The sequence below is a fragment of the Sinocyclocheilus grahami genome, unplaced genomic scaffold (genome assembly GCF_001515645.1).
Source record: "Sinocyclocheilus grahami isolate Dianchi unplaced genomic scaffold, SAMN03320097.WGS_v1.1 scaffold126.1, whole genome shotgun sequence".
In the NCBI taxonomy this organism is placed as follows: Eukaryota; Metazoa; Chordata; class Actinopteri; order Cypriniformes; family Cyprinidae; genus Sinocyclocheilus; species Sinocyclocheilus grahami.
The window spans coordinates 2,339,696-2,362,591 of NW_015505305.1; the positions used below are offsets into that span (position 1 = coordinate 2,339,696).

A 22,896-nucleotide genomic window follows, 5' to 3' on the forward strand; every position below is an offset into this window, starting at 1 on the left:
CGACATGAGGGTGAGTAAATTATGACAGAATTTTCATTTTTGGGTGAACTATCCCTTTAAAATTAGAACTTTAATGCAATGACAAAGTCATTTTTTTCCTGAGTGTGAACAATGTGAGGCATTAGTTCTAGCTCAGTTTTGAAACACATTCGAGAAAACAAATCTTCAAGTTATCACCCCATATTTGTGTGTAAAGAGTCACAATTAAACTGTCATATTCCTCACGCTGGAGATGTTAACCCATTTTACTATACATATACATACATACATACATTTACAATTCTTGACAAATGATAAATTGAATCTGTAACACTTTATGAAGACAGACAGGGTGTAAAACAGGAGCAGAAGTGAAGGTATCAGCTGGTGCTGTGATTGGTTCCCAATGGCTTTGGAGAAGAGTGGCACCCACTGCATAGCTGACATAGCTGAGAAGAACATGATTAATGGTGGAAATGGCACCCTTTTGACCTCTCAAAATTCTCTATACCATTATTCCTCCAATCAAATCTCCTCCTGTCCGGGCCGTACCCCAGGGGAGCCAGGGTAAATGTGAGCAGACGACTCCCTATGCTGTGCTGTAGGTTTGTGCCTGAAAGTGATTTCCTGTGTCTGGATGGAAGTGATAAGTGTTTTTATCTACACTATAATCTACACTGGCATTCGATCTGTGGCTTAGGGAAAGTGAAGGCCGTCTTCAAACAGGATTCCCTGTTACTACGAACTGTCCTTTTTTTCAAAATATTATTTGTTTACATGACATCCCATTTCTGATTCATTCTGATTTCAGGAGTGAATTCGCTGGTGAAATTCACTTGTCATTCTGATTAGTATAGGTGAACTCTGGTAGTATTGACTGGAGTTAAAATAGGAGTGATAACCATTTTAGCTTCAGTGTGTACGTTGGCCACGTGAGGTGATTAGGTTCTTGGCCTTCTGAATGTCACATTTGAACCTCATTTGTTTTGTTTTTTTTTGTTTGTTTTTCCTATGTATTTGCATGTTTTCAATTATGAGGGTTTATTTTTGGTGGGGGGTTTTTTTCAAGCAGCTTTATTTTCTGGTTCATGTCAAGTCGCCATCTATAGGTGATTGGGTGTGTTTTGTCATAGCTGCAGACTCGTGAACAAAGCTTTCACATCAGCCGTAACACTTGGACCTTTCCATTTCTTCAATTGTGGGAAGACTATGTTTATGTGTGAGGGTGAATACAAAGCAGAGCCAACCTGTAAAGCTGGCATGATGCTTATGTGTCATCTGTGCATGTATTCGGGATAATGAGAGATGGAGGAAGCTAATCAGGATATATAAAACAAATCCCTCTCTGATTCTAAGGCCTCTTCACCTCACTCATGTCCACCTATATGATGTAATCAGACCTCATTATTATGACCTTGGCCGGCACACTGAGATACACACATGTGTGTATACTGAGATTTGGTCTGAACATACCAGTTATAGCTTGTAGAGTAAAGCTTTGATGTACTGGCTACCCAAGAGCTTTAGATAGTTTATTGACTGTGTAAAAGCATTGTTCATTTGTTCTTCTTAAAGATTAACATTAAGTGAGCATTAAATGATGGCGAATGTAATCAACTGTAAATATAAAAATACTGAAATAATGTACAATTAAATATCCAAATTTTTACAAGTAAATTAAGAAATCTCAAATCAGTAATATTGGAAAATAACCAACGATACCAATATGTTGTGCATTTCTAGCAGTGCTGAGGAGCCCCCCACCCCTACGTTCAGTCTCAGTCCATTCCTGTCTTTAGATGTTTGGATGTTATTTTATTGTTGTCTTGTATATATCCCTGATGAATTTTGGCCCTCATAATTGCTACAAGACACAATTAAGTCCCACATCAATAGAATTGATCGTGGAGCAATTCTCTGATGCCCCTTGTGGAGAAAGATGGATAAATATGGGAAAAATTTATTTCCTGACTCCTCACCTGTCAAAAAGCATCCATGTGAAGAGGTGAATAGTCTATTCCTTAATAGGCTATTCCCAAATCGTTTTTTGGTCTCATTTTTAAAAGATTGTGATGGTTCTTTTAAAGTTTAATGAGTATTGCTATTTTACTTGTTGCTATTGCTATTTTACTTGATTATTTGTTTAATTAAAATGAATAACTTTAATTTCTTCGGACTATTATTGTGAGAACATCTTTGATTGCCATAATTTCAGGTGTTTCATAAATCTTTAGGAAATGGCTGAAAAATGATGAGCTTTTAAATATTTTTCAGGTCTAAACTTACTGCAAGAGTTTATTTTGGTCTCCAGTTAGGATGAACATTTATTTATTTATTTAAATTGATTTACTTTTCAACAGCCCAATTTAGTTTCACTGACAACAGTGGAAGTGAGTAGAAGTATATAATACAAGAGTAAGGTGAGAGACAGTTAGTCAACCATTGCAGTGTATTTTTCAACACTCTGACCTGACATTATTTATTTAGTTATTTGTCTAGAATTTTGTAAAGTGAGCCAGTTTCCATGGTGTAAAAAACTGTCAGGTAACCAGAAAAATATTTACATGGATGTTTTATTCAAGTTATAAATATTAGCCTGACTTCATTGAGTATTTTAAGGTTACAAGAAGTATAAATACCTCCTTTTTTCCACATTTGTATTTTTTTGTGTAGATTCCAGTATGCCTAACCTACTGATAGTTTTAACCCTTAATTGGCATATCTGCATTTTGATGAATTAACAAGGAATCATTTTAAGGGTGAAAAACGAACTAGGAAAGAGTGCTGTTGGCACATGAAGAACGGTGGCTGAGACGTAGACGTCAGCTAGGCGGGGGGTAATAAAAACTCCCATTCATCCCGAGGAGGGGCATAATTGGCTTGACCACATCTTGAAACCTAATCTAGAATATATGAGGAAATCATGTACTTCTGCGTTTAGCGTTTGGTAAACTCCAGTCCCACTGAAATAATGGGTTAGAAAACTCTACAAACCTGATGGATTACACTGACTTTACAAAGCACAGACTCTCGTTTCAAAACCAGACTGATTAAACCATTTACATAAACCATAATTAATGGTGCAATGATTGAGTCCAACGTGAGTCTGAGTTGCGCGTGGTGCGCTGGAGGAGATGACGGGAGCAGCGCGCACTTGGATGAGAATCACTCAGAACACAATCTGAGTCCGACCGGACACTTGGTGGTCGCCGTGTGCCTGGGAATCATCGGAACTTTCGGGTTTCTCAACAACACGCTCGTTCTCATCCTGTTCTGTCGCTACAAAATGCTGCGCTCGCCCATGAACTATCTTCTGATGAGCATCTCAGTGAGTGATCTGCTGGTGTGCGTCCTCGGCACCCCGTTCAGCTTCGCCGCCAGTACGCAGGGCCGGTGGCTCATCGGACGCGCGGGCTGCGTGTGGTATGGCTTCATCAATTCATTTCTGGGTAAGTCTGTATGTTACAGCAGATAAACGACAGAAGTATGCTTCGAAGGCACCTGTTTTGGTACTTTTGAATCGCGCTTCGCATGCGCAGCAACATTGTAAAACGTTTTTAACCGTTAAAATGTTATGATACGTTTGAGTATTAGATATGTAATACGACAGATGCCGTTTGTTTTTTAACGTTCTAAATAAGTATTTTCGCAGCATTGTAGAAATGTAGGCTACTTGCAGCACGTCCGACCCGTTATTACGCCGTCATCAAAATGTTTTTGTCTTTCAAAGTGAAAAGATATCAGTAACATAAAACGTTGATATAAAAAGAGAGATAGATATGAAACATGACACTCAAATGTCTTTTTATATTACATATACTAACTTGACGTGAACTTAATTGACTTCAGAACGATATTACGCACGTTTGAACAACCGACATGAGTACCATCGCTGCAGTTGTACTTGTGGGTAATCTACACTAAATGTTATCACAGCCTCTATCGTGTGATATATTAGTTATTGATAGGCCTATAATGTGTCGCGAGGTAAAAGCGTCCGGTCAGACGCGATGATGCGACGCCTATTCAGCAAATATGTAATCCAAAAGTTGCAGTAATATGAATATTACAATTTATTTGAGTATAAACTGTTTGCCATTTGTTGTAAATTGGTCGTTGTTGGCACAGCTAGATTTATCATTTAATTTTGAAAGCTAATTGCAGTATACGTTTTAAACCCCCTAAATAAAAGCTTCTATTCAAGTACTTTTGAATCGCGCTTCGCATGCGCAGCAACATTGTAAAACGTTTTTAACCGTTAAAATGTTATGATACGTTTGAGTATTAGATATGTAATACGACAGATGCCGTTTGTTTTTTAACGTTCTAAATAAGTATTTTCGCAGCATTGTAGAAATGTAGGCTACTTGCAGCACGTCCGACCCGTTATTACGCCGTCATCAAAATGTTTTTGTCTTTCAAAGTGAAAAGATATCAGTAACATAAAACGTTGATATAAAAAGAGAGATAGATATGAAACATGACACTCAAATGTCTTTTTATATTACATATACTAACTTGACGTGAACTTAATTGACTTCAGAACGATATTACGCACGTTTGAACAACCGACATGAGTACCATCGCTGCAGTTGTACTTGTAGGTAATCTACACTAAATGTTATCACAGCCTCTATCGTGTGATATATTAGTTATTGATAGGCCTATAATGTGTCGCGAGGTGAAAGCGTCCGGTCAGACGCGATGATGCGACGCCTATTCAGCAAATATGTAATCCAAAAGTTGCAGTGATATGAATATTACAATTTATTTGAGTATAAACTGTTTGCCATTTGTTGTAAATTGGTCGTTGTTGGCACAGCTAGATTTATCATTTAATTTTGAAAGCTAATTGCAGTATACGTTTTAAACCCCCTAAATAAAAGCTTCTATTCAAACGAAGCAGGTCGTTTTTTTAGCACAATTCCCAAAAATGCAATGTAGTTCACCTGCACTAACTACAAACCTCATAGCTGACTAATCCAACATATAGGCTATGTTTAAACATTATACTAAGGCAGGATTTAACACCCCCTGTCCATAGATGGCCATCAGTTTGATGGATGTTGTCTTGTTGACATTTCAAACTCCTTGTACTGGATATGTTTTAGTTTGTGGAACATGTGTTGTGTTTCTGGAAATGTGCCAAAAAAAGTAAAAGTATGATATTCTTTGCAGACTACAGACCAAATAAAAAAAAAGAGAGAGAGAGAGAAATGCTCAAAAGTAGGCTACACAAAAAGTCTAACCCACTAAAATTGAAAACTTGCCAAAGTTACAACCTACAATAATAATTTCATTGCACTTTTTCAGCCACTTTCAATTTATTTGCTGATGACGAAAATGAAGTTGGAACTATTTAATGAAAACTCATTAAATAAATAAAAATGACAAATTATTGGAAACAAAGATTATGAAAACTTTTTTTACAGTGTACAATTTAAAAGATTGCAAAGAAAAGTCTGCATAATTGGAAAGGTGTTAAATAAACACGCCAGGGCAGAGGTGTATTCTTCTCCTGATTAGGGTTTAGCGCTCGATCTGAAGGCGAGGAGACCTGTGTTCAGGGAAATAAGATGTGTGCTGTTCTGTACTTGACCCATAACGCCGACTCTGTAATGGGGCAGAGTGTTGTGTACTGGTGTAGTGTTTCCAGTGAGTAGAATAGCTGTTATGTTGTTAATTAACAGGTGTTCATTTTCTTGTGCCAACAGCCGTTAAGATCAAATGGGTCTGTGTGATTATATGACAATAGATTTTAACATCAATGCTTAAGAACTATTTATGTATGACCTAGTTGGTAAATGAAAAAGGTTGTTGATGCATTGTAATGGTCAAAACCTCAAATACTGGTCAGGGTCTTTTGCTGAACAAAGCTGTGTGAATCACCATTGGTTCAATAAATCCACACTTATAGGAGAACTAAGAGTGCTTTTATAGAAAAAAACCTCTGTAACTGGTTATAGTCCTTGAAAGCCTGATGGCAAATACCTGTCATTGCTTTCAAAAGGCTCATTACTTGCTTTCCTGATTAGCTGTCATCAGGAACCACCATGCATATGATATAAGTTGCTTCTTTACTCATTTACAATGTCTAAAGCCATTATGATGGTAATTGTAAGCTGTGGACTATACACTTGTTTCACTGATTACTGCTATCTCCCTCACATAAATTACACTGATAAAGTGCTAACAAAGCGGATACTTACAAGACAAAAATAAATGTAAGCCTTTATTCTTTGAACCAGCTGTGAATAGTACAGTACAGCTACATATTGTCAGGCTCATGGAGATATAGCTTCATCCATTGTCAGTGCAAATTTTATATACACACACATCAGGCAGAGAAAAAAACGTTCTCGTTCAGGCTTATACAGTAGTTTAAATATTCAAGCTCGTAGTCTCTTTGAACAACATCATTTTTGAATCAAGGTCTTTCTAAGCAGCTTTTTTATGATTAGCATGGCAGGATTTTGGGAGATGATCTTAATGAAAACAGTGTGAATGTGAGAGACTGGAAATGCAAGCACATCTATTTTGTCTTTCTTTGCTTAAAGTTTAGTGAACTCTGATCTGCAAATTTACATAGCCAAAAAAAAAGAAAAAAATACCCGGAAACGTCACAGATTGGCCTTTTAGCTGAATTAAAAAAAAGTAAACTTAAAACCTGTCTGGTTTGTAATGTTGCATAGTCCGTATTTCGCTGCTCAAAGCCCAGTGTGACTGCATTTTTCTACATAAAGTTAATTATTAGTTGTAAGTTGTAGCATTTTTTTTCAACTATTAAAAGACAGAGATTTACAGTCTTATAAGAACTGATCTGATGAATGGTAGACTACACAATACACTTACAGAAACTGTTGGTGCATCTGGTAATGGTCACTTTTGTTTCCTTGTGCATTTGGCAAAACCAAATAAACTCAGGGGAATCTTAAAATATCACACCTGAAACTGAAGGCAGCTTTCATGTCACTGTCATTTTAACTGTAAAGAGCAGGTGTTCTCATTCATTTGAGATGTGTTTGCAAGGTCTCTTAAGGTATAAGGGAGTGTGTATTATTAAAATCATTCCAAAATATATTGCAAAATAGTAAGGGTGTAAATGTGCCGGTATAAGAAACCAAGCTGATACTACAATAATCAATAATAAAACCTTCAGCAGTATTGTTAGTACAGAGTACTAACAGAGTCCAACTGTAAAAACTACCTTTAATATGTAGGAGACAAATACAGTTTTATTGTAACAAAGTGTCAGACGTTAGTTACTATTACTACTATTTATCACCACTATTTAGCTTCTGGGGGGGAAAAACACTAAAACAGGTTTTCTGAAGAGGAACTGTATTAGATGATTTGTAGTAGTAGACTGAAAATAGTTGTTGTGGGATTACTTTAAAGGAATAGTTCATTCTCATTCTCACGGCACCCATTCACTGCAGAAGATCCATTGGTGAGCAAGTGATGTAATGCTAAATTTCTCCAAATCTGTTCAGATGAAGAAACAAACTCATCTACATCTTGGATGGCCTGCGGGGTGAGTAAATGTTCAGCATATTTAAATTTTTGGGTGAACTATTCCTTTAAAATAATTTCACTCAGAAATTGCTAGTAAATGTCACAATTACAATGAAACAGCAAGTAGCACAGTGAATTAAACATGAAATTTTAAAATATAAAGAATTTCTTGTAAAACACTTCAATAGTCTTTATTTACAAGTTTGAAAAACATTTTTTTACAGTGTAGAAAATCAGGTCCTTACTATTGAATAAACATTTGGTGTAGGATTTAATTTGAAACCATTTTCCCTCAGAAATTGCTAGTAAATTTCACAAATAATTGCAAAGAAACCCAATTAAGTGTTTGAAATAAACATGACATGACAGTAAAAAGACTCAAAGAGTATTTTCTTGTAAAACGTTATCCAATAATCTTAATTTACAATTTAGAAAAATCTTTTTTTACAGTGTCAAAGTGTATCGAAATTCTCATTTTTTCCCTCGATTTTAAGCAAGGTAAACCCACAGCACTGAGCATGATGTGTATTTGCAGTACACCCAATAAAAGCGCAGATTTGGCCTTTTACTCAACGTAAACAAACCCTCAAAGGTAATAAGGATCTGTAAGCAACCCAGAACTGCAGCTATTACTCATAACAGTGCGTTGTGTTGTCTATGTATCTCTCTTCTGTTTGTACAGGCGTTGTGTCTCTAATCTCCCTGGCGGTGCTCTCATACGAGCGCTACTGCACCATGATGGGGGCCACGCAGGCCGACTCTACAAATTACAGAAAGGTGGCCATGGGTATTGCCTTCTCCTGGATATATTCCATTATTTGGACTCTTCCGCCACTGTTTGGATGGAGCTGCTATGGTCCGGAGGGTCCTGGCACCACCTGCAGTGTCAATTGGGCAGCCAGAACAGCCAACAATGTGTCTTACATCGTCTGTTTGTTTATCTTCTGCCTTATTCTCCCTTTTACGGTGATTGTCTACAGCTATGGCAGACTCATTCAGGCTATCACACAGGTAGGTGTCACAACCACTACTGTCTACTGAAGCTTTATGCCTCATATTCCAGACCATTATGCCTGATTTGTAGAAACTTGGCTTGGATGCATTTCTTTGACAGTTACTGGTTGCTCAATAAATTAAATAAATGATGAATTAAGTGCTTTTTCTTCAGTTGAACCCAAAAAAGAAATAGTTGACGGCAGCCATTACTTCCATGGTATATTATTCCATAAATATGATTATTTTAGTATATACATTGGGCTTAATATATAGTGTGCCTAATTTACAAAAAAGAAAGATATTTTTATTTGTAAAATATTCCAGATAAATTTCCCCTATCTAGAAGCAACAGACGTGTAGATCAAGGCATCGTTGTATTGTATTAAAATATATGTAATACAGTGTAGCAGGAAAAACATGTTCTCCATGCTCTTGAGGGAAAAACTGTCCTTGACTCCTTCTCGTTACATTGCAGCTTATTATTGTAACAGAAAATGCAGCAAATTATTTATGCAACCTGCCACAAAGAGAAACAATTACCTGGACTTCAACTTCAACTTTAATTAGCTTAATATTCACAAATCATTATTCACAATGACCTTTTTGCACTATTAATTAACAAAACCACTCGCCAGTCCTCTCAATGTGTGGTTCAAATTAAAAACAATTTGAATATATCGGCTCACGGCAGTTTGTCTGTGTTCCTCTATCATTTCCACTTTACCAGACGAAGCTAGATTCATTCTTTTTCGAACGCTTGCTCCAGAGATGTCCTGTGCTGTCAGGTGATTAGCATCTACAGTCAGCAACAATTAAAAAATATTTGCACAAAACATCTTGAATGCAAATTAAACACTGTATTATGTTGGAAATTAAGCAAATCGTGTCAGGATTTGCATGGAGATGGGAAGAAAACAACATTTCAATTGAGAAGTAGTTTTTATTTGATGTCCCCAGAGTGGCCCAATCTTCTAGAGTAAACAAAACACAAACGCTCTCGAAGCTCCCACAATTCCTTTCCTTTCTCCGCCCCTCGCAGTGTGGGTGACCTAACAGAGGCCATCAGCTGCTTACGTTAAAAGCACTGACACAACAAATAATTTGCAACCAAATTGCTTTCAATAGCAACAATGAATGAGAAATCTCCTTGCAAGCTCCATCTTCTCTGCGTCTGAATAGACTGCAATGTATGAAATAGATGTTTCAGCACTTTTAATAGACTGTGATGTTCAGAGAGAGTTGTTAAATTAAAATATTCATGTTTATGTAAATTAGCCCTGCCTAAAATGGGCCATCGATGCTTTCAGAACTGGAAGATTCACCTTTTCGTTTCACTTCATTCAGCAGCAACTCATTGTCATTGCATTAACATAAGCACTTTCTTCATAACGTTTTTTTTTGCTGTGATAAAGCCCTGCTGAAGGTCATCTGTAGATCCGCAATGAACTGTATGTGAAGCCGTGGTTATACTGTAGCCTATATAGGTCAAGACTTAGCGCTAGACATCAATGGTGTGATCTAACCTCAGTGGTGAAAATGCACCTTGAACCTTTAATGAAAACGAACCTTTAGAATAGACACCTCACAGGGCTTATGACCTTGCAGTCTTTTTAAGCACTATATATATATATATACATATATATATATATATATATATATATATATATATATATATATATATATATATATATAGCCTATATTAGTGATGCACTGATTGCAATTTTCCAATTTCCGATTCTTTTTTGTAAGTGTGACCTGCCATTACCGATTTTTGCCGATTTTCTTTCTATGAACTGTAATTGACAGCAAATGCAAACAAAAATCTACATTTTTCAGTGCAAAAAAAAAAAAAAAAGTTACAGAGGTTCTCTTATTTAAACAACTCTCAAAATAAAATGCTCTGTGACTGGAAAGAGATAGAAATATGAAATTTCACGAGCTTCATCTGGCATGACATGGATTATCAATCGCCATTTACACTGAATGCAATAAAATCAGAATCATTGTCGCATGGAAATTTTTGGTGGGCAAGTGCCAGTACTTCCCTAGTTATTTTGGTTATTGGTGTTTTAATCAGGCTTCTTGTCCAGTTGGGCAAGTACATTTCTCTCACTTGCCCCTTTAAAAAATCTACTTAATCGAACCCTGTGGTTCCCCCATGGTTTATTTTGGCCCTACACGTAATACGGATTGCAAACTTTGTGTCCTCTTCACTCACAGTGAAGAACTTCCACACCAATGACATATTTACATGCAGATGTGAGCATAGGTGTGACGTCAAAACTGACCGGTTCGGAATTGGCAGACTTTCATGCAGGTTTGGAACAAGCACTACCCTTTTAAGTGCTTAAGTGTTCGAGATTTCTCAAACTTTGCATTTTTGTGTTCACGTATACATTATATTAAACTTTTTACCACCATTCAAGTTATTTAAATGATCATTAGAAACTTTATTGCCATTGTTACTTTACACTTCATACGATTCATATGGTTGCTTAGAGAGTGGCATAATGACACCTCACACAAAAGCATTTGCATAATGGTGTCCTGAATATGATAAAATCATTGCATTTGATCAAAGGCATTTTTCCTAATCTGCTGCCTTCAATTTATTTGGATGTCATTTAATGCAAACCAATTATAGGCCAATCGTAGCATGAGATCAGATAACTGAAGCGTTGCCTCCACTGTATAACAGTGATTGTAGCTCCTCTCCACTGGTATTGAACCACGGGCGCAGAGATGGAATGCTCATAAGCTTTGAGTCTTTTAGACAATTAGCACCCTGTGTTTATACGAGATGCAACTCTGACTGTTCGGTGCAGTGGAGTCCTGGGGGGACAGGTGCCAGATATATTTACCATCCACTCTGCTAAATCTCAAAGGGGGTGATAAAAATGCCACATGATGTTATATTACATAGTAACCAGCTCTTCGATTAAGCTGAAGGCTCTTTTTAATTGCATGCATCACAAGCTATCAATTAGATAATGATTCACTCACGTTTGTGATCAATAAGACCACGCAAACCAGTGCTCAAGCTCTCACTGAAATATGCTAGGGCATTTTTGCTAGGGTGGATTTAGTACACTCTACCTTACTGTGACAGTCTGAATGTCACCTACAGTAAGTAGACCTACAGCCTTTATCCCTTCGTCCCCCAAAAGTGTCACAGTGTTATATAAGTTTGAATGAAGATTTGACAGTTGCGTATTCACAGTGCATAGGGCACATACAGTTATCCTCCCAGCTTCTGACACTCCACTCAGCCGTTGACTAACCCATCCAAAATGTCACCCAGCAGGGGATCGACTGCCTTCCCAAAGAACAGCCTCATTTGCTCAGACACGGCCGGTCTCTTTCTGTAAACTTACACTGTGGGTGGAATGGAGCGCACTGGAGAAACATAGGGTGAAAAACCCAGAGGATTTGCCACACAGGATTTGGATTTGCCACTAGGGGAAGTCGTGGCCTAATGGTTAGAGAGTTGGACTTGTAACCTAAAGGTTGCGAGTTCGAGTCTCATACCGGCAGGGACTGTAGTTGGGAGGGAATGTACAGCGCTCTCTTCCACCTCCAATATGACTGAGGTGCCCTTGAGCAAGGCACCGAACCCCCAACTGGGCGCTGCAGCATAAATGGCTGCCCACTGCTCTGGGTGTGTGTTCACTGCTGTGTGTGTGTGCGCACATGGGTTAAAATGCAGAGCACTAATTCCGAGTATGGGTAACCATACTTGGCCACATGTCACGTCACTTTTACAAGTTTCCTTTGAGACAGAACCGTCCATTTGCACAGAGACCAGCTGGTTAGATGGAACGAGAGAGAAAAACTAAGTTTACATCTGCTGCACGTTATGTTGCCAGCTCTGAAAAGTGAGGTTTCAAGGAAGAAATTTTGCAGATGAAGCATCTTGATTTAATTAGATTGGTTTGGATTAAAGGCTGGAGATTTAGGGAAATTGGCTAGGATGGTTTTTGTTAGGGTTTACTACTTGCTGTCAGTTTCTAAAGGCTGGAATACACTACATGACTTTTAAAATCGGAACAGATTTTAAAACACTGGGCATCATACGCTTGCTGACTTTGTAAGTGGTTACAGAAAAAACTAGGCGTCATACACTAAACAACTGAGAATCACAGAATGAGCAAAACAAAATCATGCAGAAACATGCACTTTGTTTTTAAAATCAGCTCAAAATATCAAACATGTTTGATTTCTGGATGGAATCAAAGTCTGAAGGTAAAAAAAATCGAAGTGCTGCCAAAATCTGCAGACTGGCTCTGACTTTCTGGAACTGATTCGTCCAGACTGTAAATAGGGGCAAATATCTGTGCAAAAGTTCAGAGCTACTTTCATACTCTGAATATGGAAGACATGAACTTCAAAGACCAATGATAGCTTAATACTTACAGCACTAGTTGGTAGATCTTAACCAGGGGTGTATAATTCTGCTTCTGGAGGGCCAATTTCCTGCTGAGTTTAGCTCCATTCCTAATGAATCACTGTGTTTAGTTTTGGTTTGATTGCATCATATAATAATTGCTGTTAATAGTGTTCATCGTCTGTTTGATTATGTCTTTAATTGATTTTTCCGTACATTTCTGCCACATGTACATTAACTGATAGTCACCACTGATAAGCTACCACTAAATATTGTAGAAACTTAATTTGCTGTAAAGTTGCTTTGCAATGATTTGTATTGTGAAAAGCGCTGTACAAATAAACTTGAATTGAACTTCCAGGCAAGTGTGTTGAGGCAGATTGAAGCTAAACTCTGCAGGACATTGGCTCTCCAGGAGCAGGATTGGACACCCCTGCTCTTAGCTAACCATGTCTCTCCCAGTCTTTCCTCATCCCCTCATTTCAGACAGAACAGACAGCCCTCAGGATGTCAGAATATTCAACAAAACTCTGTTGTCACATGTCCTTATTACAGCTACTGCTGAAATGCTACTCTGCACTTCTGAAAGAGAAAGTTACGAGGCAATTCTTAAAATGTGCTTGTGTTGTCATATTCTATATTGTGCTATTTAGAGCAGTTTTTGCTGTTGTTGTTGTGTGAATTTTGCAGCATTATTTAAGGTGGACAGGTGGAATGAATCCTTAGTCTTTTAATAAGTCCTGGTGAATGGCCTATATAGAATAGGTCTATATAGAAAGTTATGGAGTGGATCAGTGTTCTAGCAGATGTCAATGTATTTGTACAATCACAACAGTATTTCTATACCACAAGACAATACAACTTTTCCGGGGTTCTTAGATGCAGAAGTTGTTGTAAACTTCTATAATGGTGAATGGAAATTACAACAAATATATTTTTGCATTCCGATTTGAACCAATAGCAAAAGAAAAACTCTACTATAGCATTCCAATGACTTTCCAAAAAGGGGGGGGGGGGTCAAGAGATTTTGGTGGTCAGAAGAGAAGCATGTAAAATTTTCTGGCACTCCCTCAGCCGTTATATTAGAAACACTCATGCAGTATAGCATTAACTCGTTTTCTGACATTTAATGTCAATGTTATATAACACAAAGTGTAGTGTTATAAATATAATTTTGTTTTAAAAACTAAAAATTATGAAAAATTTCTCTAGATTTACAATGTTAGTAACCCTAGGACAGTATTACATTTGGATAGGTAAATATACACTAAACAAAATTAAAAGATAGAAAGTATATCTAAATGAACTGAAAACAGTAATGAACTGAAGACTTTGTGTAAATATTCCACTACAAAAAATTTACTCATTTTGAACAGATTCATTTAAATGACTCATCTGAATAAACCGATTCACTAAAATGTCAAAATGATTTGATTTTCAGAAATGCATAGAAAGGATACAAGTTGATATTTGCTGTTCTTTCTGCTCAAACTACACATAAAACATGAAATGTGTGCGCCAACTGATTAAATATACTTCCTGTAAATAATTTTATAATAGGACCTGTAGCACACCAGTTGCTGTCTAATTTGAGCTGCTTGCACAGTTCAAATAAAAATGATAAAATGTGACTCATTTATTTAAAATGCTGTTGATCTCTCTCCATATAACTCCTGCACAGACTGTTTCCTTGAGTAATTTATATCATTGGCATTTGTTTGGGTTTGTTAGTCTATAATTAGTGGACACAAAATTTCATTAAAATGTTATGACAAATAGAGGGATATAATTACACACAGAAAATGAGATTAGTGGTGGAAGGAGTGTTTGTATTACTGAACACACCTCGTCGCCGGTTTACAGAGAATAGAGTGCAGACATGAATGCGATGAATTCATTTTGCCGGACTGTTTACTTAAAGGCACTGATTTATGCATGCTGTACAAGCAACTGTAGCTGCTTAAAGAATAGAGGGAGACTGGGAGCAATAAAGAAAGGAGAGCCACACACTCTCCTGGGAGCTTTTTAGCAGCTATACTCACAACTGTTCTGCCCACCTGTCAGACAGAAGATTTAATGATCTAGTCCACTGTATTTGTTTAGTGTGGGTGACGACGGAACAGGTTATGCCCCAAATCAATCAGGAGACAATCGTCAGGGCTTATTTTACTGAAATGGGTCGGACTAGAATGAAGTTTTATCTCTCCTTCTCTTTTCCGTCACTCAACTCTAACTCCTCATCCATATACTGTACCATCCCCTTTTTTTTATCTCGCTGGCTGACACTTTCTTTAAGTCTGCTTTAGATTTTGCTGTGTGCTTCTCATTCACTGTTCCATCTGTCACTTCAGCCGCCCATCTTTCAACTATCAGCTCTCTTTCTCTACTTACTTATTGTCTCTCACTTATGTGCGTGTGTGAGAGAGAGAAAGAGAGAAGGATTTATACTGGCAGCTATTTTAAATTCCTCCTATTACTTTACTTTATCTAAAGTCTGAGAACACATTGCAAATCCTATTGCTGATTGATTGATTGATTAATGGATGCTTTCTTTCTTTTTTATTTATTTATTTAGTTATGAAATGTTAGATGTTAGATTTATATTTAGATTAGTCCAACTTTATTTATATATATTTTATTTACTTATTTATTATTTATTTACAATGTTTTATTTCTTCCTATTTCTTTTTTAATTTCATATTCATATTTTTTTCCCCTATTTATTTATTTATTTACTGTTTTACTGATCATGAGAAAAAAGAAAGATAAAGAAAAGAAAAATCATAAGGGAAAAAAAACTAAATAGAAGCATTTTTACACGAGCTGACAACAACGCTGTCACCCAACGACATACGGTCCACAAAATGGGGGGGAAAAATTTTTGTCACGAAAACACACGCTAGAAGTTGAACGGGAATGACACGAATCAACAAGTGAAACAGGAGTTGTTTAATTGAAAATGGACATAGGGAAGAAATTAGTGCTGCAAGCTGTTTGCATGATGATCTGTTCTGAAAAAATAGCTCAATTTCTTGTGTCCAAACTTTTCTTAAAGCTGTGTTGCTGCTGCTGTTTTTCTTCCGCTGACCTCAACCCATGCCTTGCTCTCTCATTGGCTGTAGCTTGTCGAGACACCTGACACCACGTGATGTCGAGTCGGCCGACCGGTCCAGATATTTAGCATGCTAGATGCGTCATTGAGTAGTTCACACATAAAGATTGCCGAGCGCTTATCACCCGCTGATTTTCCTCCAATCACAGCCCGACCTGTCGGCAAGCTCGTTAACTTGCAAATCGGCTTAAAATCCTGTAGTGTGAACTAGGCATAAAAAGAACTGACTCGTTTGTTTGTGAATCATACTTCACTGGTTGTGTTATATATTTGTTTTTTCCATGCATGTCACAACTTGATAGAAATACATTTCTTACTATTTTCCGGAACAATTTAATCACCATTTCATCACAGTCAAAACTGACCACAAACTGATGTCCACAACTCTTTTACAGTGATGCTAAAGACTCAGCAGTGTAGAAAAAACTTTTAAGGACCGTCACCATCTTGCTTAAGTCTTAAAAATTTAACCCTCCACCAGATCAGCAGAATATCAGGTTCACCGGAGAACTGAAAGACTTACCCACGTTCCCCTGACTGCTGACAGAGATTTATTTTTCTAATGGAGACTGTTGTTTTTCCAAGACCAGAGAGAGATCTATAGAAACAAAGTTACTTTTAAAGGTCTCAGCTGTGATCACAGCTACACTGCATTCAGAATCTTTCTAGCCACATGTTTCATGTCCACCTTCCCACATACACGAGGGATCCTCCCTGACCAAACACTTTCTGACAGCCACAGGAGCTGCCACGCGCATTGGCATCTCCTTGTCGAGAAGCGCTAACAGCGCTCCATGCTGCTGGGTTTGCCACCTTCTGACTCCAGGGCTCACACAAGCACCCAGAGGGGAGAGTCTCATTACCACAACATCGGGGTTAGATGTGTAGCGCATGCCTGGATTTACATGTACTTGCCTGCTCTAATGATGCAACCAATGTGGGCTCTTGCCGTTTGTGACTCTCCAGGCACATTTTAGAATTTTGACAGCTCTGGATGTCATCAGATTTAGGTGTTTTTTAGTTTTTAATCTATTCAATCTGGTCTCTCAGAGGGAAAAAAATGTTTATTTATGCTGGTAAGGTGTTGAACGCTAATTGAGCCTATGCTTTCACCTGTTCCCAAAGCTTATTTTCTGTCCTAATTTTCCCTATTTCACAGTTTATTTGTTTAATCCATTTAGCATCTTGGCACTGTTAAATAACTGCTTATAATTGCTGTTCCCCAGCAATAATGTTTCATCACAAGTTGTGCTGTAATTACTGGAATTTATTTGAGGATTACGGAAAGCGGACACACACCTACACAGTCTCCTGTTGTGATACACATCTGAGGATGTCCGTCTTTAGTCATGGTATCCTGTGTTTACTGTGACCATGAAGTTTCCACCTGTCAATCAAACTTCATTTGGGTGGAAGTTGTGGATGTTTTGCGGGGTACAAACTGCCCTTTTTTTGTCCACCCACCTCAGTGTTGCATCTCAAACAGCCGTCACATCTTCCACTCACTCTTAATTAGTAGTGCGTCCACAGATGTGCCTATGGCTGTGGCCTCTGGTGATGACTTTACACCCACCGCCATGACTTTACACCCCCACAGGCCTTCACACCTTGCAGGCCTTGTTATTCACAGCCTGCACCCCTGAGTGTTGCCCTTCTCTGCATATAGGACTAATTTTTAATGTGACCACTAAATAAAGACCCAGAAAACTGTGGCGCAACTCAGCCTATTAGCAACTTGACATTGATCTGACATTCTTCTAAGGAATAATTTGTGTTAGGTTGACGGTAGAAACGAGGGTGTGAGGAAAGGGCCACACATGTTCCACTCCATTGCTCCATTGCTCTTAATTAGCTCTTAGTCAAAGCACAATTATATTCCTCTGGGTGCAGGGTTTCAGCCATTACATTTCAGAAGTACAGACCAATGAGGAAGACGTGTTCATGTTGTAATTTATAGCATAGGATATAATTCAAAGCACTGTATGACTCTGATCATTAAGATATATGTCTGATCATTTATATATATGAGAGGAATCTTAAAATAGAGGTGAATTCTTCCATTTTTAATGGGGCTACTTCCCTTTGCATACTTTCTATCTTTTTCCATCCATCTTCATTAATTTCACTTGTATAGTCACTTAATTATTTAGGTGTGACAACACAGAACGGTCACTGACTCTTGCTGGTAATGTTTTCAAAATGGCAGCCATGTGAGAACCAGTGCCAAAATCAGTGATGTTGACATTATTTTTTCATCTGGAAATGAATGCAGGAAGAATTTGATTTGAGTATTTTTGCCTTGGTTTTCAGTAAAGAAAAAAAACCTTCTAGGAGAAATTTTCAATTTGGGTTGCATGATGGTTATTAATATTGTGCATAACAATAACCAGTACCGAGACTTGCTACTGCCAATACATCCACAACATGCTGCTGTGAGCATGTAAGAAATATTGCTGCTGCAAATATAACGTACATGACATAACCCCCATATAGCATACATGAATAACCTCATAGCAAATCTATACAGGTGGAGCTGGGGAAGGTGGAGGGTTTCTGAAGCAAGCTGTACTGCTACGGCAAGCACTAGTCATATATTTGAATATTGAGCAGCGAGCTCATTGGCTACCGATACAGGAGAGAACCAATCAGCTGTGCAATGTGATAATGATGTCATTATAGGTCAGATTGAGTTAGACCTATCGGATTGCACCATCTAGAGTTTCATGCCAGAACTTTGTATTTCTGTCATGACAACTCTCGGAGGGATTGGCGTGGTAATGTACATGACGATGTTAATGTATTTGGTCTTGGCGGAATAGATCTGCTACGCTGTTGCTGTGGCAGAACAAGTACCGAGACTTGCTACTGCCAATACATCCACAACATGCTGCTGTGAGCATGTAAGAAATATTGCTGCTGCAAATATAACATACATGAAATAGCCCCCCACAAAGCAGGAGACATAGAAGGAACAATACAAGCCAAAACGAGAACAAAACACCCTCCAACAAGCAGATCTATCGCCAAGACATATGTACTGCTGCTGCTCCGAAGAGCCATGTGAACCGCATGCATTCCTATCTATGTGTGCCTGGGCTACCATGCCGACTGGCTTAACGCTACTGGCCTATGACTATGTGAGCCTTGGCTACCACGCCGACTGGCTTAACTCTAATTACACGCGCACTATGTGTAATGTTTAATTAACAAAATGGATATACATTGCAATCCGATAAATAAGACCCCAGCACCCACCTGAGCAAATATCATAATTTAGTCATTTGATAACTGCTGTTACTTTCTCCACTTCATCAGTTCCAGCGGCAGCGTAACAGCTTGTTAATTCATGTTCGTGCAATGATGAGACGGACCAAGTTAGCCGAATGCATGCCATTTTACTCTCTTGTGCAGATAAAAGTTGTCAAAGTTACAGTGCACAAAAAACCCTGGGTGGATTGACCTGAATGAGCTGAAATAAAAGAATATAAAAATGTTCTTTCTCCGTTTTCTGAATTACACAGCACAGAGAGAACACACGTCGCACAAGAACATTTCTCTGAACTACACTACCCATAATGCATTTCATTCGGAACTAACTGTTACAGCCGTAGATAGTGATCTTCAGCGTCTCCCACAACACTGTCATTGATATGACTGCAATAAGTGCATGCTTCGGATGCTGCGTGCAGCTGAATTCAACCACACACTCATCACAATGAAAACATCGACCTTAGATATAATGAACGTGAAGCATTCACTTATCTTAGATGTTGATTTCGCTGTTCTGAAGCAAGCTGCACTGCTACGGCAAGCACTAGTCATATATTTGAATGTTGAGCAGCGAGCTCATTGGCTACCGATACAGGGGAGAACCAATCAGCTGAGCCATGTGATAATGATGTCATTAGGTCAGATTGAGTTAGACCTATCGGACTGCACCATCTAGAGTTTCATGCCAGAACTCTGTATAAATACCTTTACTGTCATTTTTGATAAATGTGTTGTGTCCTTGCTGAATAAGAGTATTAAGCTCTTTTAAAAAATTACCCCAAACTTTTGAATGCTGTATAAACGTGTGTTATTCCTTAGAAATTCTGGGGAAAAAATTATAAAGAAAATGACTTTTTATTCTGCATCCATTGTGGTCTGAGAGGAAATGACACTGCAGAGCACCACTGCACCAAACTTCAGGGACTAAAGTTCAAGCAAAGTAGCAAATGTCAGCTCTTGGGCACCTACACCAAAAGAGCACTTAGCAGCTAAACAAAGTGCTACAGCACTAAGAAAATTGTGCATCATGCTCAGTAGGCAATTCTACAACGTGTAATGGGCCTTCTGTTCACCCATTGTTGTGTTTAAGGGTCTATTACAGACCAGAGTGATCGATTTCATGGTTATACAGTATCTATTTCTGCCCAGCCTGAAGCTATGCTAAACGTTCATTGAGGCATTTAATCTGTGAATGTCTGCATGTACAGTTTTATTACTTTGGCTAAAGAAGCAGTGACGCAGCTGCACGGTGTTTCTCACATCTCTTATTTCTCTGTCCCTTCCTTTTCCTCTTCCCTCATCACAATGGCAAAGATGAGCAGGATCAATACGGCGGTGAGTCGTAAGCGGGAGCAGCGTGTACTCTTCATGGTGGTCACCATGGTGGTGTGTTACCTGCTGTGCTGGCTGCCCTACGGGATCATGGCCCTGCTGGCCACGTTCGGGCGTCCCGGCCTGGTCACACCAGCAGCCAGCATCGTTCCTTCTCTGTTAGCCAAGAGCAGCACTGTCTTAAACCCTATCATCTACATCTTCATGAACAAACAGGTGGGTGCTTACAGAAAAACTGTATTAACTGCTAATCAGTCAGTGTGCAAAGATACTATGCTTGTTGGATCTTCAGTGAACGTAGGGTGACTATACGTCTACTTTTTCCCGGATATGTCCTGGCCGGGATTTCTAGATTGCCTAAAATGTCCAGGTTTTGGCTTTGTTTTCCTATTGACATGCCTTCTATAGTGCTCATACATTATATGTTCACGTATTTGCATTGTTTAGACCGGACATATTAGGCAATTTAGATATCCCGGCCTTCACATGTCCGGGAAAAAGATGACGTATGGTCAACCTAGTGGATGGCTATGATATAAATATTACATCACAAGTGATATTTGCATTAGTTTATTTGCATGCAAATGCAGCACATATCTTTACACATTTGAATGCTTAAATCACACTTAAAAATTGATTAATGTAATTGCAAGAAAGCACATACTTAAAAAAAAAAACCCTTAAGCTAAAAATGGCCTATAGAATCACAAGTGGTTGCAAAAATAACTAAGAAAAGTAATGTCACTTTTGAAAAATGGTTAGACATGTTTTATTGCTGTTTAGTTGCTATTTTGTTAGCTAGTGGATGTAAATTCAATGTAAGCATGGCTTAAGTGTCCATACACTTTGTTGCTACTGTATTTTTATAATGAGTTAATTCTGTTATTTGCTATATTTAGTCTTTAACAATAATAATCTCAAGTTATGCTTTAAAACAGGGGTCGCCAACTGGCTGTAAATCATGCTTCTTACAGTCATTTTAATTTTATTTGTGCAGGTCTTAAAAAGGTCTTAACATCTTAAATGTTAGCTTAAATATCCTGCAGATACTCTGGCTTAAATATATTTTGCAGATGGTCTGGCAAAATCCATCAATTCATGTTTTTAGGTATATAATTGTCCGGACCTCAGGTGGTGAGGAGGGTTCATTACTGGACCTCAAGCTATTTTATTTGAAGACCCTTGCTTTAAAAGAACACACTGACAGCAGGATCACTTGAGTTCTCTCATATTTAATAAGGTTTTCAGTTGGGGTGTCATTCCCAAAAGCACATTATCAACACCTTATTTTAAAATGTATTCAACAGACAAACTAATTAGTTAAAGTCGTTTTCCCTCTGCCATTGACAAGTATGTTAAAAACCGCCTTTGAATGTGAAATATAGAGACTGTGTTAAGCCTGGGAATTTATTTTGGTCCAAAATGTGGGCTGAAACAAATGAAAAGGAAAAATTGTTTGAATGTCTTGGTAGCTTAAGTTAAATTAGGTTCGTAAGATTCTGTCAAGGCCACTCGGTTCATCTAGTCAAGCTATTATAGATAAAATGATAACATTTTATGAGTTATGTATTGAAAACTTACAAGGATGTCATCTACAGAACATATTATTAAACTACCGTTTGAACATTTCATTAATATGTAATATTAAAATCAGGTTTTATGGTTCAGTGTTTTGTTGGGGACAGGAAATTATCAAGGATTTGACTTTTTCTTTTACTGGTTTTGAATCTGAGTTTTGAATTGTATTCTGCTGATAACCTCCGATCTCTCTATCTGCTCGTTCTTTTCCTCTCATACTCTGCACTATAAAAAAAATTATAATTAACTGAGGGCAAAAACCGAAGGCAATATTTAGCATGGATTTCTTATTGCTTGAATTCAATTATTGAGATTTCTTAAAGGATAATGAAAATGAAAATTCTGTCATTATTTACTCAGCCATATGTCATTCCAAACCTGTTTTTACTTCTTTAGAACATTAAAAAAAATTATATATACGTTGGATGTCTATACGTTGTATGTATGTTTGGTTATCAACATTCTTCAAAATATATTATTTTGTGTTGGACTGAAAAAAGTAAGTCAAACCGGTTTGGACAGACATAAGGGTGAGTAAATGACGACAACTTAAATTTTTGGTATTTTGAATTTTTCAAGTATCAGCTTGAAATGTGTTCTGTGTACACTTTTTACTTTATGTGGTTTTAAATTGTTCAGTATTATGTTTGTACATTTCGATAATAATGTACATTTTGTGGAAAGCAAAGTGCTAAATTATTGAAAACAGCATATGAACATGCATGAAATG

At 37.8% G+C, this 22,896-nt stretch overlaps 1 protein-coding gene across 1 annotated transcript in view; it reads left to right on the top strand.

The window, feature by feature from the left end:
• The first annotated feature begins 3,049 nt into the window (after positions 1-3,049).
• LOC107590236 (parapinopsin-like) overlaps positions 3,050-22,896 on the top strand; it is a 40,982-nt gene continuing 21,135 nt past the window's right edge. The window contains exons 1-3 of the mRNA XM_016278911.1: positions 3,050-3,428; positions 8,177-8,505; positions 20,571-20,804. Coding sequence (XP_016134397.1) covers positions 3,065-3,428; positions 8,177-8,505; positions 20,571-20,804 — 927 coding nt within the window. The 5' untranslated portion in view covers positions 3,050-3,064. The remainder of the gene's footprint in view (positions 3,429-8,176; positions 8,506-20,570; positions 20,805-22,896) is intronic.